Source organism: Eriocheir sinensis, chromosome 4, assembly GCF_024679095.1.
Source record: "Eriocheir sinensis breed Jianghai 21 chromosome 4, ASM2467909v1, whole genome shotgun sequence".
In the NCBI taxonomy this organism is placed as follows: domain Eukaryota; kingdom Metazoa; phylum Arthropoda; class Malacostraca; order Decapoda; family Varunidae; genus Eriocheir; species Eriocheir sinensis.
Genome location: NC_066512.1, coordinates 14,414,624 through 14,434,473, shown reverse-complemented (window position 1 = coordinate 14,434,473; position 19,850 = coordinate 14,414,624). Strand labels below are relative to the sequence as shown.

General features: G+C 45.2%; 1 protein-coding gene across 1 annotated transcript in view; it reads right to left on the bottom strand.

Moving 5' to 3' along the window:
* LOC126982241 (synaptogenesis protein syg-2-like) overlaps positions 1 to 19,850 on the bottom strand; it is a 291,624-nt gene that overhangs the window by 148,923 nt on the left and 122,851 nt on the right. The window contains exon 3 of the mRNA XM_050834188.1: positions 6,093 to 8,675. Within this exon, the coding sequence (XP_050690145.1) occupies positions 6,093 to 6,177 (85 nt within the window). The 5' untranslated portion in view covers positions 6,178 to 8,675. The remainder of the gene's footprint in view (positions 1 to 6,092; positions 8,676 to 19,850) is intronic.

Here is a 19,850-nt window from a genome sequence, read left to right as displayed (position 1 = left end):
TGAGGGGTTATTCCTACCTACACTCAGAATGCTACACTTCCCGACATTGAATTCCATCTGCCACTTCCCCGCCCAATCATATATAGCATCTTCCATTTAGCGTAACCCGTTTCTGGGTCGTGATCTGTAGAGTCCCTCATAGAGTCCCGACAACCTAAGATTTGGACGCCATTATTGGCCCTGTGTTTCCTTGTCTCGCGCGAAGATCATAATCGACCAAGCGATCCCAATATAGGGACCAGCTGTCGGGACATCATCAATCTACTCTAGATCATACTATCATGAAACGGGTTAGTTATAAATGGAAAAGGCTAATAGTCTGTCAAGCTCATCCTGGTGAACGGTAGCGTCCCTGTCTGATTGGATTACTCTACCGATCTTGGTATCATCTGCGAACTTTCTGACATCACTACTAATTCCTGTGTCCAAGTCATTGATGTAAATAATAAAGAGCAGAGGACCCAGCACCGACCCTTGTGGGACCCCATTCAGATTTTTTACCATTGCGGTATAAACATTTATAGTCCCACTTTGCCTTCAAATCGCTTTATTTCAATTATATTCAATCAATTTGACATTTTTCTTTGTCATAATCTGTAATCTTTCCAATATCCATTGCTGAGGAAACTAAGTATATATTACGCGACATGATTGGGCTACAGAGCATAAAAGTAAAATTAGTAGTGTGGCGAGGACTGTTTCTATGGTATATGGGAGAAGGCTGCCTCAGGGCGATGTCCAATCAGCGGCGAGCTAACGAAAGCAGCTTTGGTTCCAGTAGCAAGCAACAAATATATATATATATATATATATATATATATATATATATATATATATATATATATATATATATATATATATATATATATATATATATATATATATATATATATATTTATATATATATATCTAATGTAACAAGACCGTTGACGGAAAAATGAATTTATATATATATATATATATATATATATATATATATATATATATATATATATATATATATATATATATATATATATATATATATATATACTCCTAAAATGTTGAAAATATATACCCGAACAAAAACCTATGCAACGGTTGCAAGACCTGAACTACTGTATGGTGCAGAAGCCTGGGCGCTGAGGATGAATGAGGAGAAACAGCCGGGGAGGACAGATACATGACTATGCTGCGGTAAGTGATGGGAGGCAAGTGACCAGGGTGGTGTAGGTTGATCCTGTGGAGAAGTCAAGTAGAAGGGAGAAGAGCGAGGGGAAGACACATGCAGGGGTTATGATAAGGAGTTAGGACTGGGTGGAGGAAGGGAAACGTGTAGAGGATGATGTAACATGAATGAGAGAAGGGGGCACGCGACGGAAGAGGAAATGATGAGGCAGGAATGAGTGAAGAAAAGGAGGAACGTGGAAGAAAAATATTGACGTAGGAACGATAAAAATGGCACAGGAATAAGAGAAGAAAGAAAATAAGAAGTGTGGGAAATAGTGTGACTTAAAATGAAAAATATACACGTAGAAGGCAAAGGCAAACTATGGGAATGAGAAATGACGAGGTGCGAGAAGTGAGGGGAGAATAAAGGGCAAAACAACAATAAAAAGTGGAATAGGTGAAACAAAAGATGTAGTAGTGTTGAAAAGACGAAAGGCAGAAGCGAGATGGCATGGAACAGGCGTCAAGGCCAGACAGAGGCAGGAATGGTGGTGGTAGGGGGAATTTAAAGGGGAAGAATGGTCAGAGGAAGGGAGGGGAGGCAATGAAGAAGTGGGATGCAAATGGGCTGAATAAAAGGACAAAGGGCGAGTGAAAAGAGAGGGAGAGGGAGTGAATAAATGTAGAATGAAGGCTGTAGAAGGAGCACAAAGGCGGCGTTGAGAAAAAGAACAAGAGAAAGCAGGAGGAAATGGAAAATAGAGAGGCGGTGGAGGAGGAGGAGGAGGAGGAGGAGAGGAAGGGGAAGAAGGATAAATAGAGAGGGAACAGGGTAGGCAACGGAGGGCGGAGAGAAAAAAATGAGAGTATGGAATGGGGAGGCAAGGGAAAGAGAGGGAGGAGGACGAGGGAAGAAGGGAGGTGAAGCGAGAGCTTGCGATGAGGATGGGAGGATAAAGGAGAGAAGAAAGGCAGAGACTAGGAAAGAAGAAAGTTGAGTATGACAAGCTGAGGGCAATGCATGGGGTGCAGAGGGAATATAGGAAATAAGAAAAATGGAGACGATGTGGAAATATGGGAACTTGAAATGGGGAAGTGAGAGAAAAAAGGGATAGAAGGTATGGGATAAGAGAAAGAAGTAGTTGAGAGTAAGAGCATATGATGAAGCTGGAGGAGAACAAAGAACAGGCAGAGGGAGACAACGAATGGAGAGGAATAGGAGACTGAGAGAATGAGACAAGAAAGTGAGGGAAAAGAACGAAAGGCGAAGGAGAGGATAAAGTCTGGAAAGAGGAGTAGGATAAGGCGAGGGCAAGTGATGGGGAGTAGGAGGAGGAAAAAAAAAGGAGAATCAAATAACCCATAAATAGACAAAAACGTCCGGACATAAAGAACGGATAAAAACAAAAGGAAAAACACAAATAAAGGAGGAAAATATGATAATGTTAACAGAAGATACTGGTGGAGAGAGAGAGAGAGAGAGAGAGAGAGAGAGAGAGAGAGAGAGTTAGCATTCAGGTACACAACCAAAAACTTGAGCATGAAGAATGATGTGGAAAAAATTAGTCTAGTAATGACGGCTTAACTGTACTCCCATCACATAGCTATTTTCCCTTCCCTTCTCTCCCCTCTTGTTGTCCCCCACCCCTCGCAGCCTGCCCCTCACAACAACAAACCCGTAAGCACTCCCATGCACCCGCGGACCCGTATATGGGAGAGAACAAACAAACACCGGCGAAAAGAAAGAGAAAGGCAGACAGACACAGACAGACAGACTGACAGACAACCACCCAACTAACCAAACATAAACTGATAGACGGACAATCAAGTAACTAAGCGTGCATACATACATACATACATACAAACAGACAGACAGACAACTAACCAACCAACTATATATTCTGCTACATCTCTGCGCCACTTCCCATTATTATATTGATATATGCTAATTTATATGTCAGTGTTAAGAAATATACAAGAGAGGGAAAATTAACGCAAATCACAGCAACAGTCGGAAGAGAGAGAGAGAGAGAGAGAGAGAGAGAGAGAGAGAGAGAGAGAGAGAGAGAGAGAGAGAGAGAGAGAGAGAGAGAGAGAGAGAGAGAGAGAGAGAGAGAGAGAGAGAGAGTTAATGCAAATGCAAGTCACACCGACATGCACAAGCAGGTCGGCTTGGGTCAGTGTGCTGTGCGCGGGAGGGAGCTTTTCTGTCAAGTCATTGAGGAGCGCGAGGCGCTGGGCGGCCCGAGATGTTTTGTCCTGTCAAGGTGATGTGAGGCGTGGGGTAACCCAGGTTTGACCCTGCGTGACCCATGAGCGTCACTTCGGTCAGGGGCTCGGAGAGGTAGGTTATCTGCCGGAGTCACGGAGTGGAGCGGTGATAGTACATAAGAACATAAGAACGTAGGAGTCTCCAAGAGGCCGGTAGGCCTGTTCAAGGCAGCTCCTTTGAACCTAAGTTCCCGTGTATCTAACCCCACCTAATATCGCTGTCCATGAATTTATCTAATCTATTTTTTAATGTGACAATTGAGTTGGCACTCACCACATGATTGCTAAGCCTATTCCACTCATCCACCACCCTGTTAGTAAACCAATTTTTGCCTATGTCCCTATTGAATCTGAATTTATCCAGTTTAAACCCATTAGTGTGGTGTGTGTTGGAGGCTCACGGAGTATTTGGGGAGATATGTGTGTTGTTTCTGTGTGGTAAAAGTGTGTGTGTTGGAGGAATACGGGGAGATATGTGTGTTGTTTCTGTGTGGTGATGGGATGGTGTGTATTGGAGAGTCGCGGGTTATCAGTGGAGAGATGTGTTGTTCTTGTGAGGTGAAATATTCTGTAACTTACTTGAACTCCAAATATTAATGTTATTTTAGTAATTGTGGTTTGGTTATCCCTCCTCAGAGCACAAGGTGAGAGAAAGTCTACCTAGGTTTGCCAAGAGCAGCATATACAGTCTACCTTAGTTTGGCTATTAACTGGCTGCGTTACTTATAGAAAATCCTGTCTAACGTAATCCCAGCCTAGGTCATGACAATTCATACAGATATACAGTCAGTCAGTCAGTCAGCCAGTCAAACACACGGAGGGAGACAGGGAGATAGACAGACAGAAACACAGACCGAGTAACGAGACCAGTGGGACTAGAATGGAAGTAGGATAGAAAAGATTAAAAAAAAAAAAATCAGCGGCAGTAGTCAAAGCGGCGCCACAAAGCTAACATCTGGTGGTGGTGACAACGTCCTCCAGCACTATCACACCACCACCTCCTCCGCCACCATTACACACCACCGCCACCATTGCCACATACCGCCACCCCTACCTTCCCCACCACCGCCATCGCCAGACACCGCCACCACAACAAGCCCAGAGAAGTTCCAGTCAGTCCCAAAAAGTCAGTCAGCAAGTCAACAGCTCAGTCAGTCAGTCAGCCAGTCACCTAACCATACCCCGGTGAAGGAGGCAACATGCGGTAGGATGTGATGAAATGGGCGCATCACAACTCACCTCCCCAAACTGCTATACATCACATCACCTTTCATCACCTCACTACATCCTAGCACGAACAGCACACACCACACTGCGCGACACGTATGATCAAACCACATCACCCCATATATTACTGCAATGCCTCACATCTCGTCACATCAGTCACCACCACCAACAACAACAACAATAACAATAACAACAATAACACCGGGACCGTATACGCCAAGCAGAGGCAAGTGTGATGCATTATTTTTAAGTCGCACGAGAGAGCCGTTTATTATGAAGGGCATCACATGAATACACTAGAGACTAAACTGTAAGGCTCTCGACCTTAAGTAGTACTTATGGTAGTAGTAATAGTAGTAGTAGTACACCACCACCACCAGCACCAGTAGTAATAGTAGTAAAAGTAGTAGTAGTAGTAGTAGGAGTAGTAGGAGTAGTAGTAGTAGTAGTAGTAGTAGTAGTAGTAGTAGTAGTAGTAGTAGTAGTAGTGGTAACATCAGCAGCACTAGTAGTAGTAGTAGTAGTAGTAGTAGTAGTAGTAGTAGTAGAAGAAGAAGAAGTAGTAGTAGTAGTAGTAGTAGTAGTAGTAGTAACATCAGCAGCACTAGTAGTAGTAGTAGTAGTAGTAGTAGTAGTAGTAGTAGTAGTAACATCAGCAGCACTAGTAGTAGTAGTAGTAGTAGTAGTAGTAGCAGTAGTAGTAGTAGTAGTAGTAGTAGAAACAGGAAGAGTTGTGAAGTTCCTTCTCACAGTCACGAGAGCACAAGCACAATGCGACGCACTGGCTGTATTGACGGGGTGTAGTTCCGACCCATTCCTGCTCTGATTTATGGGCGTGCCTAAGGTGACGACCACTCCCCGCCGCTGTGCCCCATTAATTCTTTAAAGGTGTGGCTGTTCAAAGAGGAACACGAGCAACATTATTTATCTGCGACTCGACGGAGCTTGCCTTGGGGTGATAGTCCTCAAACTTTCCTTGATAGGACCCAGTGGGATTTTTGCAATCCCTCACGACTCGATGAAAGCCTCGTGATGGTAGTGCATAGTGTGAGGCATCTCATCCAGTATTTATTTATCTGTCTGTTGGAGTTATCGAGCATGCAAGCCCCTACAAATCATGGTCAGGGGCTTTGTACTATCACACGACCTGTACTTTGAGGATCCTGCCTTTGGCGATTTCCTCAGCAATACTGTTCTTACTTGGTAACATAATTTTGTGCATTGGAAAATCAAAAGCCCTGAATACTTCGTGCACTACTAAATCTCACCTGTTGCAACTGGTGGCCTAAAGACTATACATAAAAATGCAATAACTAATGAAAAAAATAACTAATATTTGGACAAAAAACATATTAAAGGCAATAGGCAACAGAAAATACACGAAAAATGCTTAGTAGAGGGTAAGTATTATAGGTAGACACTAAGTAAGGGACTGACGCACGTACCTTTACGATAAGCTGCGGCGGGGGTGAGGGTGACACCGAGGCAGCAGGCGAGGAGGGCGAGAAGGTGCCCTGGTGAGGGTAGCATTGTGGGCGGCGGCGGTGGTGGTGGAGGTGATGGTGAACGGTTGGCGATGCACAGGTACACGCCCCAAGCACAGCAGAGATGAGGCGTTAGCACACGCCTTCACGGCACTATCATCACTAAACTACCTGTCTCTATTTTCTTATTTCTCTCCACCTTGAGTGAGTGCGTCTGTTACACGTCCCACACGTCGCGGAGGCACTCACAGACCCTCACAGACACGGACAAGTTCTTTGCGTGTTTTGAGGCGGGGTGTGTGGCGGGGCGGGGTTGGAGGCGCAAGGGCTCGTCATCCGCGTCGCTCAGGAAGTGAGCCAGATTTTTACACTGCCTTGGGAGAAACACGAACAAGATGGCATATATAACGGATAATGTTCCCCGGCTGAGTTTGCAGGATATTTGTTGCGTGCGTGCGTGCGTGCGTGGATGTCAAGAACGAGGTGATCAATATACACTGATTTCATCCAGCTGGATCCGCGGTGCACACCCTGGCCTTACTGAGGTGTTAGTGGTGGGCGTGTTCATGGTGGTGGTGGTGATGGTGGAGATGGTGGTGGTGGTAGTGGTGATGGTGGTAGGATAGTCTCGGGGTGAGCTGTACTGATGTCCAATTTGTGTCCCTTCCAGATAGCGTCAAGGCGGGAGTGTCGGGCAGTCAGTGGATGCGATATATTGCCGATTCCACGAGCCAGGGGCGCGAGGAGTGCCAACAGCGAGACCAAAAAGCCGCTTCCTTACTCGTTACGGATTGGATCCTCGCCTTCATGTGTTGTGTGTGTGGCTGCCGCCCCGCCCACTGATACCTGAAGCGCCTACAAACACTCACGCCCACACACGTACAGAGGCACCGACACACACCAGCGCCACGCACGTCTTCCTTCCTGATACACCTGGGCCAGAGGTCAATCGTCCGTCTTTCGTTATCTGTAAAGTTAGTCAATGAATTTTTTTGGGGGGGGTGTCGTTTCACTTTCTCTTTCAGCAATAACACATGTTTTGCGTTGTCCTTTCCTTCACTTTTCCTACAACAAAAGTGTCAAAATGGTCAAGTTTCGGCCTCGAAGCGCTGCCAGTCACACATTTCTTTCTTTGGTTGACGTCACTGGCTCATGGAAATCGGTTCCTCTTTCCCACAGGCAGGACACAAAAACACTTATCTAAAAACAACGCGCCACCGGCAATCCTCACCCGAGCAACGGGTAATTTTTCGCAAGAATTCTCACAAACTTTTCCTGGACAGGCTCGGCGGGTTGGTGTGCGGCTTGCTTCCTCTTCCTCTTGTTGCCGCCTCCTCCTCCGCCTTTCTCCGCGGCTCTTCTTGTCCTCGTGCACCCATACAACCAGAAGGCAAATACTCGCAACTTTTAGAATACTTTTTCCCAATGAGGATTTTCCTCATGGATGCTTCACGGTAATTGCAGTATCATTTGTTGTGCCCCTCTTCCTCCTCCATCTCTCCTGTGTCTCGCTGGCGCTCTAATTAGTAATTTTGTTGACTCGCATCAGCATCTCGGCCAAGCAAGGAAGAGAGGTAGGAAAGCAGGCTCGCTCTCTATTGCCCCGGCAGACAATCTCACCCCTGGACAGTCTCCACACTCGCGCGGCCAATCACATGGGGTCTCTCTCGCCCCGTGTGGCCTTCACGCGTCGCCCATACAAAGACCAGTCTACGCTTTCTTCGTGCTGACTGATCAATGGGAGATGAGTTACAAGTAGCCGCCGGTTGGGGAGAGGGTGGGTTAGGGACTGAATTAATTAAAGGAGTGAGAGGGAAGCGATCAATGAGGCGGCTTTTGAGAGGCTTCCGACCTGCGAACCTTAATTAGGTAGTATTATATTACTCGATCGACTGGATGCTTCTCGCGCCAAGGGAATTCCCGGGGTGATTATTCTGGACCCATGGATACTCTCCGGAGAGAACCAGCGGCCGATCAGAACGCGGGGAATGCCCGGGGTGGTTACTCCGGGGTGGTGTTGGAGGTGATGATACTTGACTTGGTGGTGAAGCTCCGTGTTCGACGTCCACAGCGCCGGCCAATCAACGATGACGACGATGTGAAGTTTTTTTCTCCTTTATTATCTTTCATAATGTGGACGACCAATCATCTTCCACGCGGGGCGCCATGAGGAGGGTAAGGAAGAGTAAGGATAAATAGGAGGATCAATAAGTGGAAGAGGAATATCTATTTAACGACGAGTTTCTTCTGCCTGCCAACGGCTATACACATAAGAAACGACTGACCACCTTGAAAAGAGATTATGGAATACGGATAAAAGAACGGCCTCCCTTTCCTCCTGTATTCTCTTTTTCTACCCTGTTGCAAAAAAAGAGGCAGGAAAGCCAGCGGCTCAACGAGAGAAGCTTTTAAGAATGAGTCGGCGTCCCCAGAGCCACGCCCTGTCTCCTTCAGGGAGTTGCTAATGGCCCAAGTTGGTGCTGGTTACTCGGAGGACCTCGCTGGGCCTCACCGCGCCACGTCCCGCATGCCACCCGCAGGATTCTGGAGAATAGGGAGAGAAAGGGTGATTACCAAGATGTTAATATACAGCCTTGGTTGGATTTCCTTATCCTACTTAATATATGTGTGTATATATATATATATATATATATATATATATATATATATATATATATATATATATATATATATATCGAGAGAGAGAGAGAGAGAGAGAGAGAGAGAGAGAGAGAGAGAGAGAGAGAGAGAGAGAGAGAGAGAGAGAGAGAGAGAGAGAGAGAGAGAGAGAGAGAGAGAGAGAGACTAGAAGGAATATAACAAATAGTTTGATAATATTTACCGAAGTTATACATCCATATCGATTCACACACACAAACATACTAACACACACACACACACACACACACACACACACACACACACACACACACACACACACACACACACACACACTTGAGCGCTGTTTTTTCCTCCTCTGGACATAGTCAGGTGGCTTAATGAAATTATCGTTACAGGACGGATAAAAGCACTAAAATTTGCACACAGCTTGCTTTGGTCATACCTTTTTAATATTAGACGGAGTGCCATTCTGAAATGTTCCATGGAAATCCGTAAAAATTAAATATCCAAGACGGCCGACCCAAAATACAAAAATGCACATATATTTGCTTGTAAACTCCACACGACCCCATAATTGGTGTCAAATTACATGTTTTCATGATCAAGGACGCCAATTAAGTGAGAGAAAATATTTACAAATATATATCTATGCCTTTACATGTTGAAACATCCAAAATGTCTGACCTTGTGCTGAATCATAGTGACTCTCTTCTCTTACATGTAGGTCTTTATATTTTTCCTTCTACAATTGCTACGTCCAGTGAACCCTACACTATGGACTGGAAACTTGCCCAAGCCCTGTCATTAAGCCGCGAATTTTGGAAAATCAACCGCTTTGGTGCGAATCGCCAAAACTCCCTTATTTCTGTGGCTACTGAAATGTTTTTGGTATCAATCGACGGCAACACGAAAGGGCTATATTTTGTAATAAGCCACAGGGCTCAAAAACCGACTCGAAAGGGTAAAAAATCGAATAAATTCGAATAAAACGACCATGAAAAAAACTTTTTTTTGAGTTCCCAACCTTGAAACCCACTCATTTTTTGAGAATTTCTAAAAACATATTTAACAAATAATTTAGCCCTACCAATGTGCTTTCCAATATGATGCATAACATTTCCCTACTCCCAGTAGTTTCGTCGCTAAAACTTGAAACGTAGACCCTTTTGAGAGCGATTTTGACGAACTCCAGACACTTCGCCGTTTTTTTCTAGTGTGGCATTGCTATTGCCTCTAGAAGGCTGTATTTGGCATATAGCCCCTCTTGGCAATATAGTTTGACCAGCTCGAAGGATTTTCTGATAGCTCGATTCCAAGTTTGTCGTTGAGCCGTCACAAAATAGCCTGTTTTTCGGCCCTTTTGTCGCGATTTGGACACGTCCTAGTTTTTTCCTTATAACTTCTTCATTTATTTAGTTCTTTCCACTTTTTCTTCTGATTATTAATATGTGTTAATAGAGCTTTCATATGCCACCAAACACGCCTTCCTAACTTTAGTAGTTTTTGCTCGAGCTTGACCAGAATTGGCGATGAAAATTCCCCGAATCTTACTCGTTAATTAAAATGTCAATATTCTTAGGGCGTGTACCGTGCAGCAGAGTGCTTGGTGCAAGATAAACATGACGTAGTTCATTAAAGATGATTACCAGCAGCTCGACGCGCCGGTCAATGCTCGTCAGTGTCGTCTACCACGCCGTCTACTCCGCCGACCAGACGTGATAAGGCAACACACAAGCCTCCTCGGCCACGCCCCAGGCAGACAACCCTCATCAGCTAGCGCTCGGGCAGTAGCCCAGCAGTGCGGTCACCTTTGCCGCAGCCAAGATGTTGCCGCCGGACACCTCTTCAACGCTTTTCCCGTGGCGAGTGATAGTACGCGTGATGCAGGTGAATGGCTGCTTTCCCTACAAGATGTCCGCCACAAGCGGACCGCCCACCTTCAGCCTCCCTCTTTGCCTGTGGTCAGTCGTTATGATCTTTTTAAAAGTGGCCTTGATCTGTGAGACAACTAGGCTACATTCAACACTATATATGACGCATGAGGTGGGCTTTATCGTGTACGCTAGTGCCACTTTGTTCGTAATGATCATCATGTGTTTGACCCCCGTTGCCATGGGCGTGTGGAGCCACCAGCTGGCCCAGCTCCTGCATGACATGTCCAAGATCACGGAAGTCTCTACGCCGCCAACATACCGATGGTACTGCAAACAACGAACACAGTTAATTATGTTATCAGGAGTATTGTGCTTTATCACAACAATTCATTACTTACTCAACCAAGGCGTGCCAACCCTGGGAATTGTGATCCTCATACCTGTGTCGACTCTCGGCGCCATGGGATTCATGTTGCCAATAGAAGTGTCGTCCATGGTGTTTGGTCTTCTCGGCCATCGCCTGGTGGCCGCCACGGAGGCCACGGTAGCCTCTGTCTCCATGCTCCTCGCTTCCGACGGATCCTTCAAGAAGGAGAGCGGCCTGGAAGCGGCGCTGCGGGAGCTGCGTGACCTCGAAGTTGTCATCCGGGAGGTATGAAGCGAGAGCTTAGCCTTGTTTTTGTTTTTTACGAATCGATTAGTCTTCTTAGCCCCACTTTGCGACTGAGTGACTTCCTTCCCCGCAGGTGGAACTCCAACGGGAAGTAGGGACTCGCTGCTTCTTCTCAATTATCAGCGTGAAACTGCTGACGGCCGTACTGATGGCCATCGCGTGCCCCTACGCCATGCTTCAAGGTGTCTTCATGAGCGGGAACACGGCCATCCTATTGAGCTTCGGATACTACATCATGGGCAGCTTCTGTCATCTGGGCCAGACCTTCGTTAACCATGTGGGTACCCTCTAGCAAGTGGCCGAGTTTGTTAAGCACGTCACGAAAGTTTCACATGACATTCTACGGCACCGTTTCGTCTTACCTAACCTTACCGTACGATGCCTTACACAAATACTGAACGTAGGGTTTGCTGGTCCACTAGGTCCAGATCATTGTCCTTGAAGTCCAGGGAGCACAGCTTTCAGCTCTTGGCTCCCTCTGACTCCCTCTTTTTTAGAAGGAGTAAGATTTCGAAATTCTGGAAGTAGAAAGTAAAACGCCGCACACAGAATCCCTTGGCCACTTGATGTATTGAGATAAATTTAGAAAATAAGAAAATAATAATGTAAGCTTCCGCGAATATCTATGAATCAGCTTTATCAGTCTGCGCGGCACGCTACTTTCTTGCCGTCCGGCTCGGCTGTCTTCTTCTAGTCTATTGTTATTTTCACAACGATTGGTCAATATCCTTAGTGGTAAAAGTTTATTATTTTAGTTGCGATATGTTACTGTCCGTTAGGTATATGTGGGTTCTTTGAGTTTACAAAAACAGTACTTTTTTGTTTTTGAACACATCTCGTGATCACAGGGTTCTGATATGTGGTGATTTGATTTCTACTCTCAAAATTGTGGAAATTTACCTCTTCATTGAAAACTTAGAGGGCAAAAGACAATCTTTGACCATCCTACGATTCTCTTCGCTTTATTTCAGGTTAGCAAGGCCGAAGGACTACTGAAAGACTTGACAGTGCGAAGTCACATTCTCAGCTTTACTCTGAAGGTTTGTGGCCGTCTTTATGTTTGGGTTTGTGTGGGGAAGCTGCAGTAGAGAGAAAACTTCATATCAGCCATGAGGTTATATTATTCAGCGTAGGACGCCTGGCTAGGTGTGGTCACAATTGATCGCTGATGGGAATTAAGACAAAGCTTGAGTTGACCTCGCTAACTAATGCATGTTATGGAGCGTTATTTTTAGATGCTTTAACAATACGTAAATGTATCCGAGGAGATGACGATTTTTGGTCTCCTTTTCGGTTCAACGTTGACATTTAACTGTTCATTAGTATCCAATGCCGCTCGAAAGCTTGGACTAATCAGAAAGGTTTTCAAATCTTTGCAAACTTCCATTTCCGTCAATTGTTCCCGATGTCTCACACTTCCTGTCCATGAGTCCAGCCGCCGGTCTGGTTTGCTGCTGGATGTCCCTCGGTGCTCACCAATACTGTTTTCGGACAACTGATTTTCTATTCATTGCAATAGAAATTTGTGATCTTGAACATCGCTGTGTTGTCAATAGTATTTGTATTTTATACAAAATTGAGTCTAATACACCTCACTCAGCTTTTGCACAGAAGCGTCCCAAATTTTCTTGCATCATCTGGACCAGCGAGGCGTTCCTCAGCACGACACGCGTCACCGCGGCAGCCAGTCAGCCAGGCGTCGTACGGCACAGTTCGATTTTTTTCCAAGAGCTGTTCGTACCTGGAACTCTTTGCCTTTTCAAGTATGCAATGCATAGAATATCATGTAACACATATAGGTCGAATGGTAGCTATTTTTCACCGCAGCGGCAACAGGTGTGGGCCCGCCTTAAGTATTTTATGTTGACGACTCAACACGTTGAGTGAGCAGACGCACATTACGATTCCAATCTTCCGTGACTCGATTGAGTGGAAATATATATATATATATATATATATATATATATATATATATATATATATATATATATATATATATATATATATATATATATATATATATATATATATATATATATATATATATATATATATATATATATATATATATATATATATATATATATATATATATATATATATATATATATATATATATATATATATATATATATATATATATATATATATATATATATATATATATATATATATATATATATATATATATATATATATATATATATATATATATATATATATATATATATATATATATATATATATCAATAAAACTGGTAATAATAATAATAATGATAAGATAATAGTAATAATAATAATAATAATAATAATAATAATAATAATAATAATAATAATATTAATGATAATACATAAATTATAGTACCGCTAAAAGCTGCAATCAGAGTATTGAGATAATTTACTTCTCTGCTTGCGTTGTTCGAATGTTGCTCCGTAGAACCAAATTCTAACATTCTATGAGACGCGCGAGGTGTCAGGTCTCGGAGTCAACGAGTAAGCAAGTGTCAGGTCAACGCTTGAGTAATGGTGACACTCACGAGTGGCGGCGCAAGTCTGTGGCGAGTGTCTTGTGACTCAGGTGTGCTCGGCAGGTGAACCAGCTGATGGGGAGGCTGTCACACAACCTTGCATTCGACATGTGTGGCTGGTACAGGCTGGACTACGCCTCCCTCCTCGGGGTAGGTGCCGCGCCCATCCCCTGCTCCGCCCACTCAGAGCGGCTTCATTTACTGTCAGCACTCACGCATCCATTCTCATATTAATTTTTCATCACTCTTCATTTTTTTTTCTTTCCTTTATTCTTTTACTCCGCCGAACACTTCGCTGTCGTCTCTTGTACCCAAATAATTGTTTAATATTCGTTTCCTTCATGCCTCTTTCCATACTTCAAACAAGAGTTGTCTCCATGGTTTCATAAGCATGTCACTGCCGAACATGCCAAGGTTGATGTATTTCTTCTTCTCTGCTTTGACCGACAGTTATTATTTGTAGGTATCCAGCATAGGCACATACTGACACATATTCTTCAAATTGATCAATATAACAATTACTTCCTTTTCTCAAGCCTTTCCCTCTTTTTGCAGCTATTCAACACAGTGCTGACGTACCTGGTGATAATCTTCCAAGTGGGAGGAACCAACATCCTTAGTCCTTCCCTTTCCTCCCTCGCTCCAAGCAACGCCTCGGCCCCAGCAGAGCCAACAGGTCCACATCTTCTAAGTAGGTATTCCTGGGCTGACTGGTGCACGCCCCATATTATTAAACATTTCAGGGCCAACACGCCCACAGTTGGCAAGGTTTTCGTAGACATCTGGGTTGGCACAGTTTACCTTTAAAAGCTTTTCCCGAGTACCCATTTATCGACCACTCCTAGAGGGTCTATGTAGTAGTGAGCTGTACAGAGACTGCTTAGGCCAGGATCGGACCCGACGGATTGTGGTTAGGCGCACTACCAGTACACCACGGAGGCGCATACATGATGCCGCCATTTTTGAGGTGTCATAATGGATAATGAGGATCCTCATCTCTCTCTCTCTCTCTCTCTCTCTCTCGCACGCACGCACGCACGCACGCACGCACGCACGCACACACACACACACACACACACACACACACACACACACACACACACACACACATAAGGATACAATACATCCAGCAAAAACTTAAATAATTTATCGAGTCTTACGTTCAATGGCGATTTTTTATTTTATTTTCGGACTTGCATTAGAGAGTAAATTCATATTCCAGCCTGGTCATTAACCTAATGTCCTTAACCTTTTCCGTGATTATAATCTCGTGGTCATTCGAGGGTCCAAGATCTTATCTTAACCCTTCAAGTACCCCTTCTCCCGTCACCCCCCCCCCCTTCCTGCTGGGCACCCCTACTCCCGTCACCCTCTCGCTTCCGTACGCTAGTCCGAGAGGGGGTGAGGGGGGGGGGGGGTTGGAGAAAAGGTAAAAGAGATGGGTGGGTGGGTGGGTGGGGGAAGATGTAGGGGATGGGGGGGGGGGTCCAGATACCCTCTCTTCCGTAACCCCCCCGCTGACCGCTGACCCCCCCAACCCCCACTTCCAGTCCCCCCCGCAGAGGCAACCCCCCACTTCCGTACATTTGTTACTACTCACACACACACAGTGGGTCACTCCCTCTCGAAAACACATAACGTATACTTCATCACAGGCTAGCCAGTTCTGCAACCTTCATCGTCCCCATCATTATCTTCAGTTCTCTCCTTCACCCTCTCGCCTTCCAAACCCTCCAATGCCTTCTATCACTAACATCACGTTCGTTTCATCATTTTTAGATCCGTGAGTAATCTCTCTCTCTCTCTCTCTCTCTCTCTCTCTCTCTCTCTCTCTCTCTCTCTCTCTCTCTTTTTCTGACGGGTCCCGCTGCTCTGCTCTCCTGAGAAAATGAAGTGAGATTCGCGCTGCGATCGTGCACAGCCTTGATGCCTGTTGCCTGTGATTTCCCTGCGTGTGTTTCGAGTGTGTTTTTGCGTGTGATTTGGCTGTATTTCCGGGTGCTTCTGCGTGGGTTTCAGAGTGTTTCGAGTGTCTTGTGTTTTCGGTATTTTTGCGTGTGATTTGGCAGTGTGTCCGAGTGTTCTGCGTGGTTTCAGTTTCGAGTGTGTTGTTGTGTTTCCGGTGGTTTTGCGCGTGATTTGGCTGTGTGTTCGAGTGTTTTGCGAGGGTTTCAGAGTTTTTCGAGTGTGTAGTTGTGTTTTTGGTGTTTTTGCGAGTGACTTGGGGGTGTTTAATCTTGTGCTTGTGCTTGAGTTTCTGAGTGTTTCTCGTGTGTTTCGAGTGTGTTGTTGTGTTCCCGAGTGTTTTCGCGTGTGATTTGGGTGTTTTTGCGTGAGTTTCTCGTGTGTATATCGTGTGTTTCTCGAGTGTTGTCTCCGAGTGTTTTTTTCTGCATTGTGCTTACCGACACCTCACCCTTTGCATTCCCCTGAGGATTCAATCTGCTGCTCCTCACTACATTTTTTAAATCCCCCAGAGTATTAACCCTTCCTACCCCCCTTTCCCTCACCTCACCTAAACCCCCCCCTCGCTCACCTCACCTTACCTCCTTCTGCTCCTGCTCACTACCCTCTCTTTAAATCCCCTAGAGGATTAACCATTCCTACCCCCCCTTTCCCTCACCTCACCTAAGCCCCCCCTCGCTCACCTCGCCTCACCTCCTTTCTGCTCCTCCTCACTACCCTCTCCTTAAATCCCCTAGAGGATCAACCCCTCCTACCCCCCTTTTCCTCACCTCACCTAAGCCCCCCCCCCTCGCTTACCTCACCTCACCTCCTTTCTGCTCCTCCTCACTACCCTCTCTTTAATCCCCTAGAGGATTAATCCTTCCTAACCCCCCTTTCCCTCACCTCACCTAAGCCCCCCTCCTCGCTCACCTCACCTCACCTCTTTTCTGCTCCTCCTGACGTTGAGTTCTTCAACGCCTGGGACAATTTCTACGGACAAAGTGAACTCTTCCACAGGGACGGAATACACCTGTCCCACATCGGGGCAGCCAGATTCGGAATGCTCCTAAACGACGCAGTATGTGACACCCGATCAAAAAACGACTCTCAGCCACGTCCCTCCACCCCGCCCGTGTAAATAGACGTCATGCATCGCAACAGACCCGTAACCGTGATCCCGCAAGTACCACCACCTCTATTACCAAGCCTCTAGATAACTTAAAAATCCTTAGTTTCAATGCGCGTTGCCTAAGAAACAAGTTTGATGAACAGAGATGTCAAACATCAGTGACTGAAAATAAAGTAAAGGTGCCTAATTTCAGAAGAGCTAATTTCGTAGAAATCCGACAAAAAATAACAAATACAATTATCAGATGACGGCAATGTAGAGGAAGCCTGGCTAAGCTTTAAAAATCATTTAGTCACTCAGCAGAACACATTCGTCCCCTTGTGAGAGAAGCGAATTAACACTAAAAAAAAGCCCACCTTGGTTTAATAGCGAAATTAAACACTCAGTCAAGGAGAGAAAATTGTTGTACAGGCTAAAGAAAAAACAAAGCACCCCCGAAAACATTAGACTTTATAACTATGCCAGGCGACGAGTAAAGAGATTAGTATGTCAGGCAAAGCGTAGATATGAAGAAAATATTGCAGCCAACTGTAAAAATAATCCGAAATCCTTCTTCAGTTACATAAACAACAGAAAGGCGATCAGAAGTGGAATTGGACCTTTAACAAACAGCGACGGTGCACTAGTGACTGACAGCAAATAGGTATTGACGGTCAAGTAAACCAATGGATCGCGAATTGGTTGAGCAACAGACATCAAAGAGTGGTGATTGACGGATTTAACTCAGAGTGGGCGCAGGTCACTAGTGGCGTCCCTCAGGGCTCGGTTCTTGGCCCAGTGCTCTTTATTATTTACATCAAAGATGTGGATGTTAGACTCAATAATCGCATTAGTAGATTTGCAGACGACACAAAGACTGGTAACTTGGTTCTCACTGACGAAAACAGGCAAAACCTCCAAGAGGATTTGCACAAAATTTCAGCTTGGTCAGATAGATGGGAGATGCCCTTTAACGTAGACAAGTGCCAGGTCCTTCAATTTGGAACAAGAAATAAGACGTTCCATTACGAAATGGGCGGCGTTAAAATCACAAGCGTTCAATGCATCAAGGACCTGGGGGTCAAAATTGCGTCAAACCTCAAATTCTCACATCAATGCATCGATGCAGCAAATAAACGAACAGAATGTTGGGCTTCATTAGAAGAAACTTTTTATTCAAGAATAAAGATGTAATACCTCCGCTCTACAATAGTTTAGTCAGACCCCACTTGGAATATGCGGTACAGTTTTGGTCTCCGCACCATGCAAAGGACATTGCTAAATTAGAAGGTGTTCAGCATCTGGCAACAAAAATGATCCCTTCCTTGCGCAACAAATCCTACGAAGAAAGGCTTTACACCCTTAACATGTTCTCTCTTGAGAAACGTCGCCCCCGAGGAAAACTGATCGAATGTATTAAAATACTTAATGGTTTCACGAATGTAGACAGAACAAAATTGTTTATGATCGATGACAGTTTGTGAACGAGGAACAATGGCATAAAACTCAAATGTAGACAAGTAAATTCAGACTGCAAATTTTTTTCTTCACCAACATTGTAGTGCGAGAATGGAATAAGCTCGACCGTCACTTCCTTGAACTTAATATTAACTAAAGTAGAAATGCAACGTTTTGGAGCCATCTGATTAATGTAGAATCACTTAGGTTTAAGGACAAACCACCTAGTCATGACCATGGGGTCTGTGTGGTCTGATTTTCTATGTAAATCTATGTAAATCTCTCTCTCTCTCTCTCTCTCTCTCTCTCTCTCTCTCTCTCTCTCTCTCTCTCTCTCTCTCACACACACACACACACACACGCACACACACACACAAACACACACACAGCCACGGCCCGGTAGCTCAGGGGGAGAGCGTCTGGCTCACAACCAGAAGGACAGGGGTTCAATTCCCCGGCCGGGCGAAGATAAGCTGGGTTTATCTTCTTTCACTTGTAGCCCCTGTTCACCTAGCAGTGAGTAGGTACGCGACGTCAGGCAAGGAGTTGTGACCTCAATGTCGCGGTGTGTTTTGTGTGAGTGGTCTCAGCCCTTCCCAAAGATCGGTACTTGACTTAATGTACTACGAGCTCTGTGCTCTTCCGTAGGGGAACGGCTGGTTGTCTCGAGAGAGACCCGCAGCAGACCAAGAGGTGAATTACACATGACAAGGATCAAAGGAATTCCGCGATTGTTCACATAGGCGTTCATGCTTCCTCAACGCCCGTTGGAGTGACTCCCGTAGCTTCACACTTCATTCTTCTCCACAAAAGGCCGCCTAGAAAGGTGTTCGTGGCGCGGGGAAAATGTGTCAAAGAATTTGAATACCAACGATAAAGTGAACTCGTGAGAAGATGTACAGAAGGAGAATAAAGGAAAAGAAGACGGGACAATGGAAAAGGAAAATAGTTTAAGAGATAAAAAGAAAGACTGAAAGTAGGGGCGTGCGTGGAGAGAGTGAGATAGAAGGGAATCATTCTACCGAGTTAGCGGAAGGTATGGAGGGGAAAAGACAAGCAAAGATATCAGCAAGTGGGGGGGGGGGAGAGAGAGAGAGAGAGAGAGAGAGAGAGAGAGAGAGAGAGAGAGAGAGAGAGAGAGAGAGAGAGAGAGAGAGAGAGAGAGAGAGAGAGAGAGAGAGAGAGAGAGAGAGAGAGATTCCCGGGTACTCGCACTGGGCCAGACGAGACCGCCACACAGGACAGGGGGGAGGCATTGCTGTTTGCCACCGAAACGGCCTGCAGATGGACACCCTCACCATAGACACTCCCCTTGAAATGGAGATGATGTTCTGCTACTCTGCTACTCTGTGCCATGTACCGGCCACAGTGGCAAGGCAGCGCCCCCCTCATCTACCTCACAGAGCACCTGGACGACCTTATGGCTGCCCACAGCTGTTAGTACCCATGTTGAGTTCCCGACACATCAGCGTGGAGGCTCCCTGGACCCTGTGCTCACAGACCTGCCGA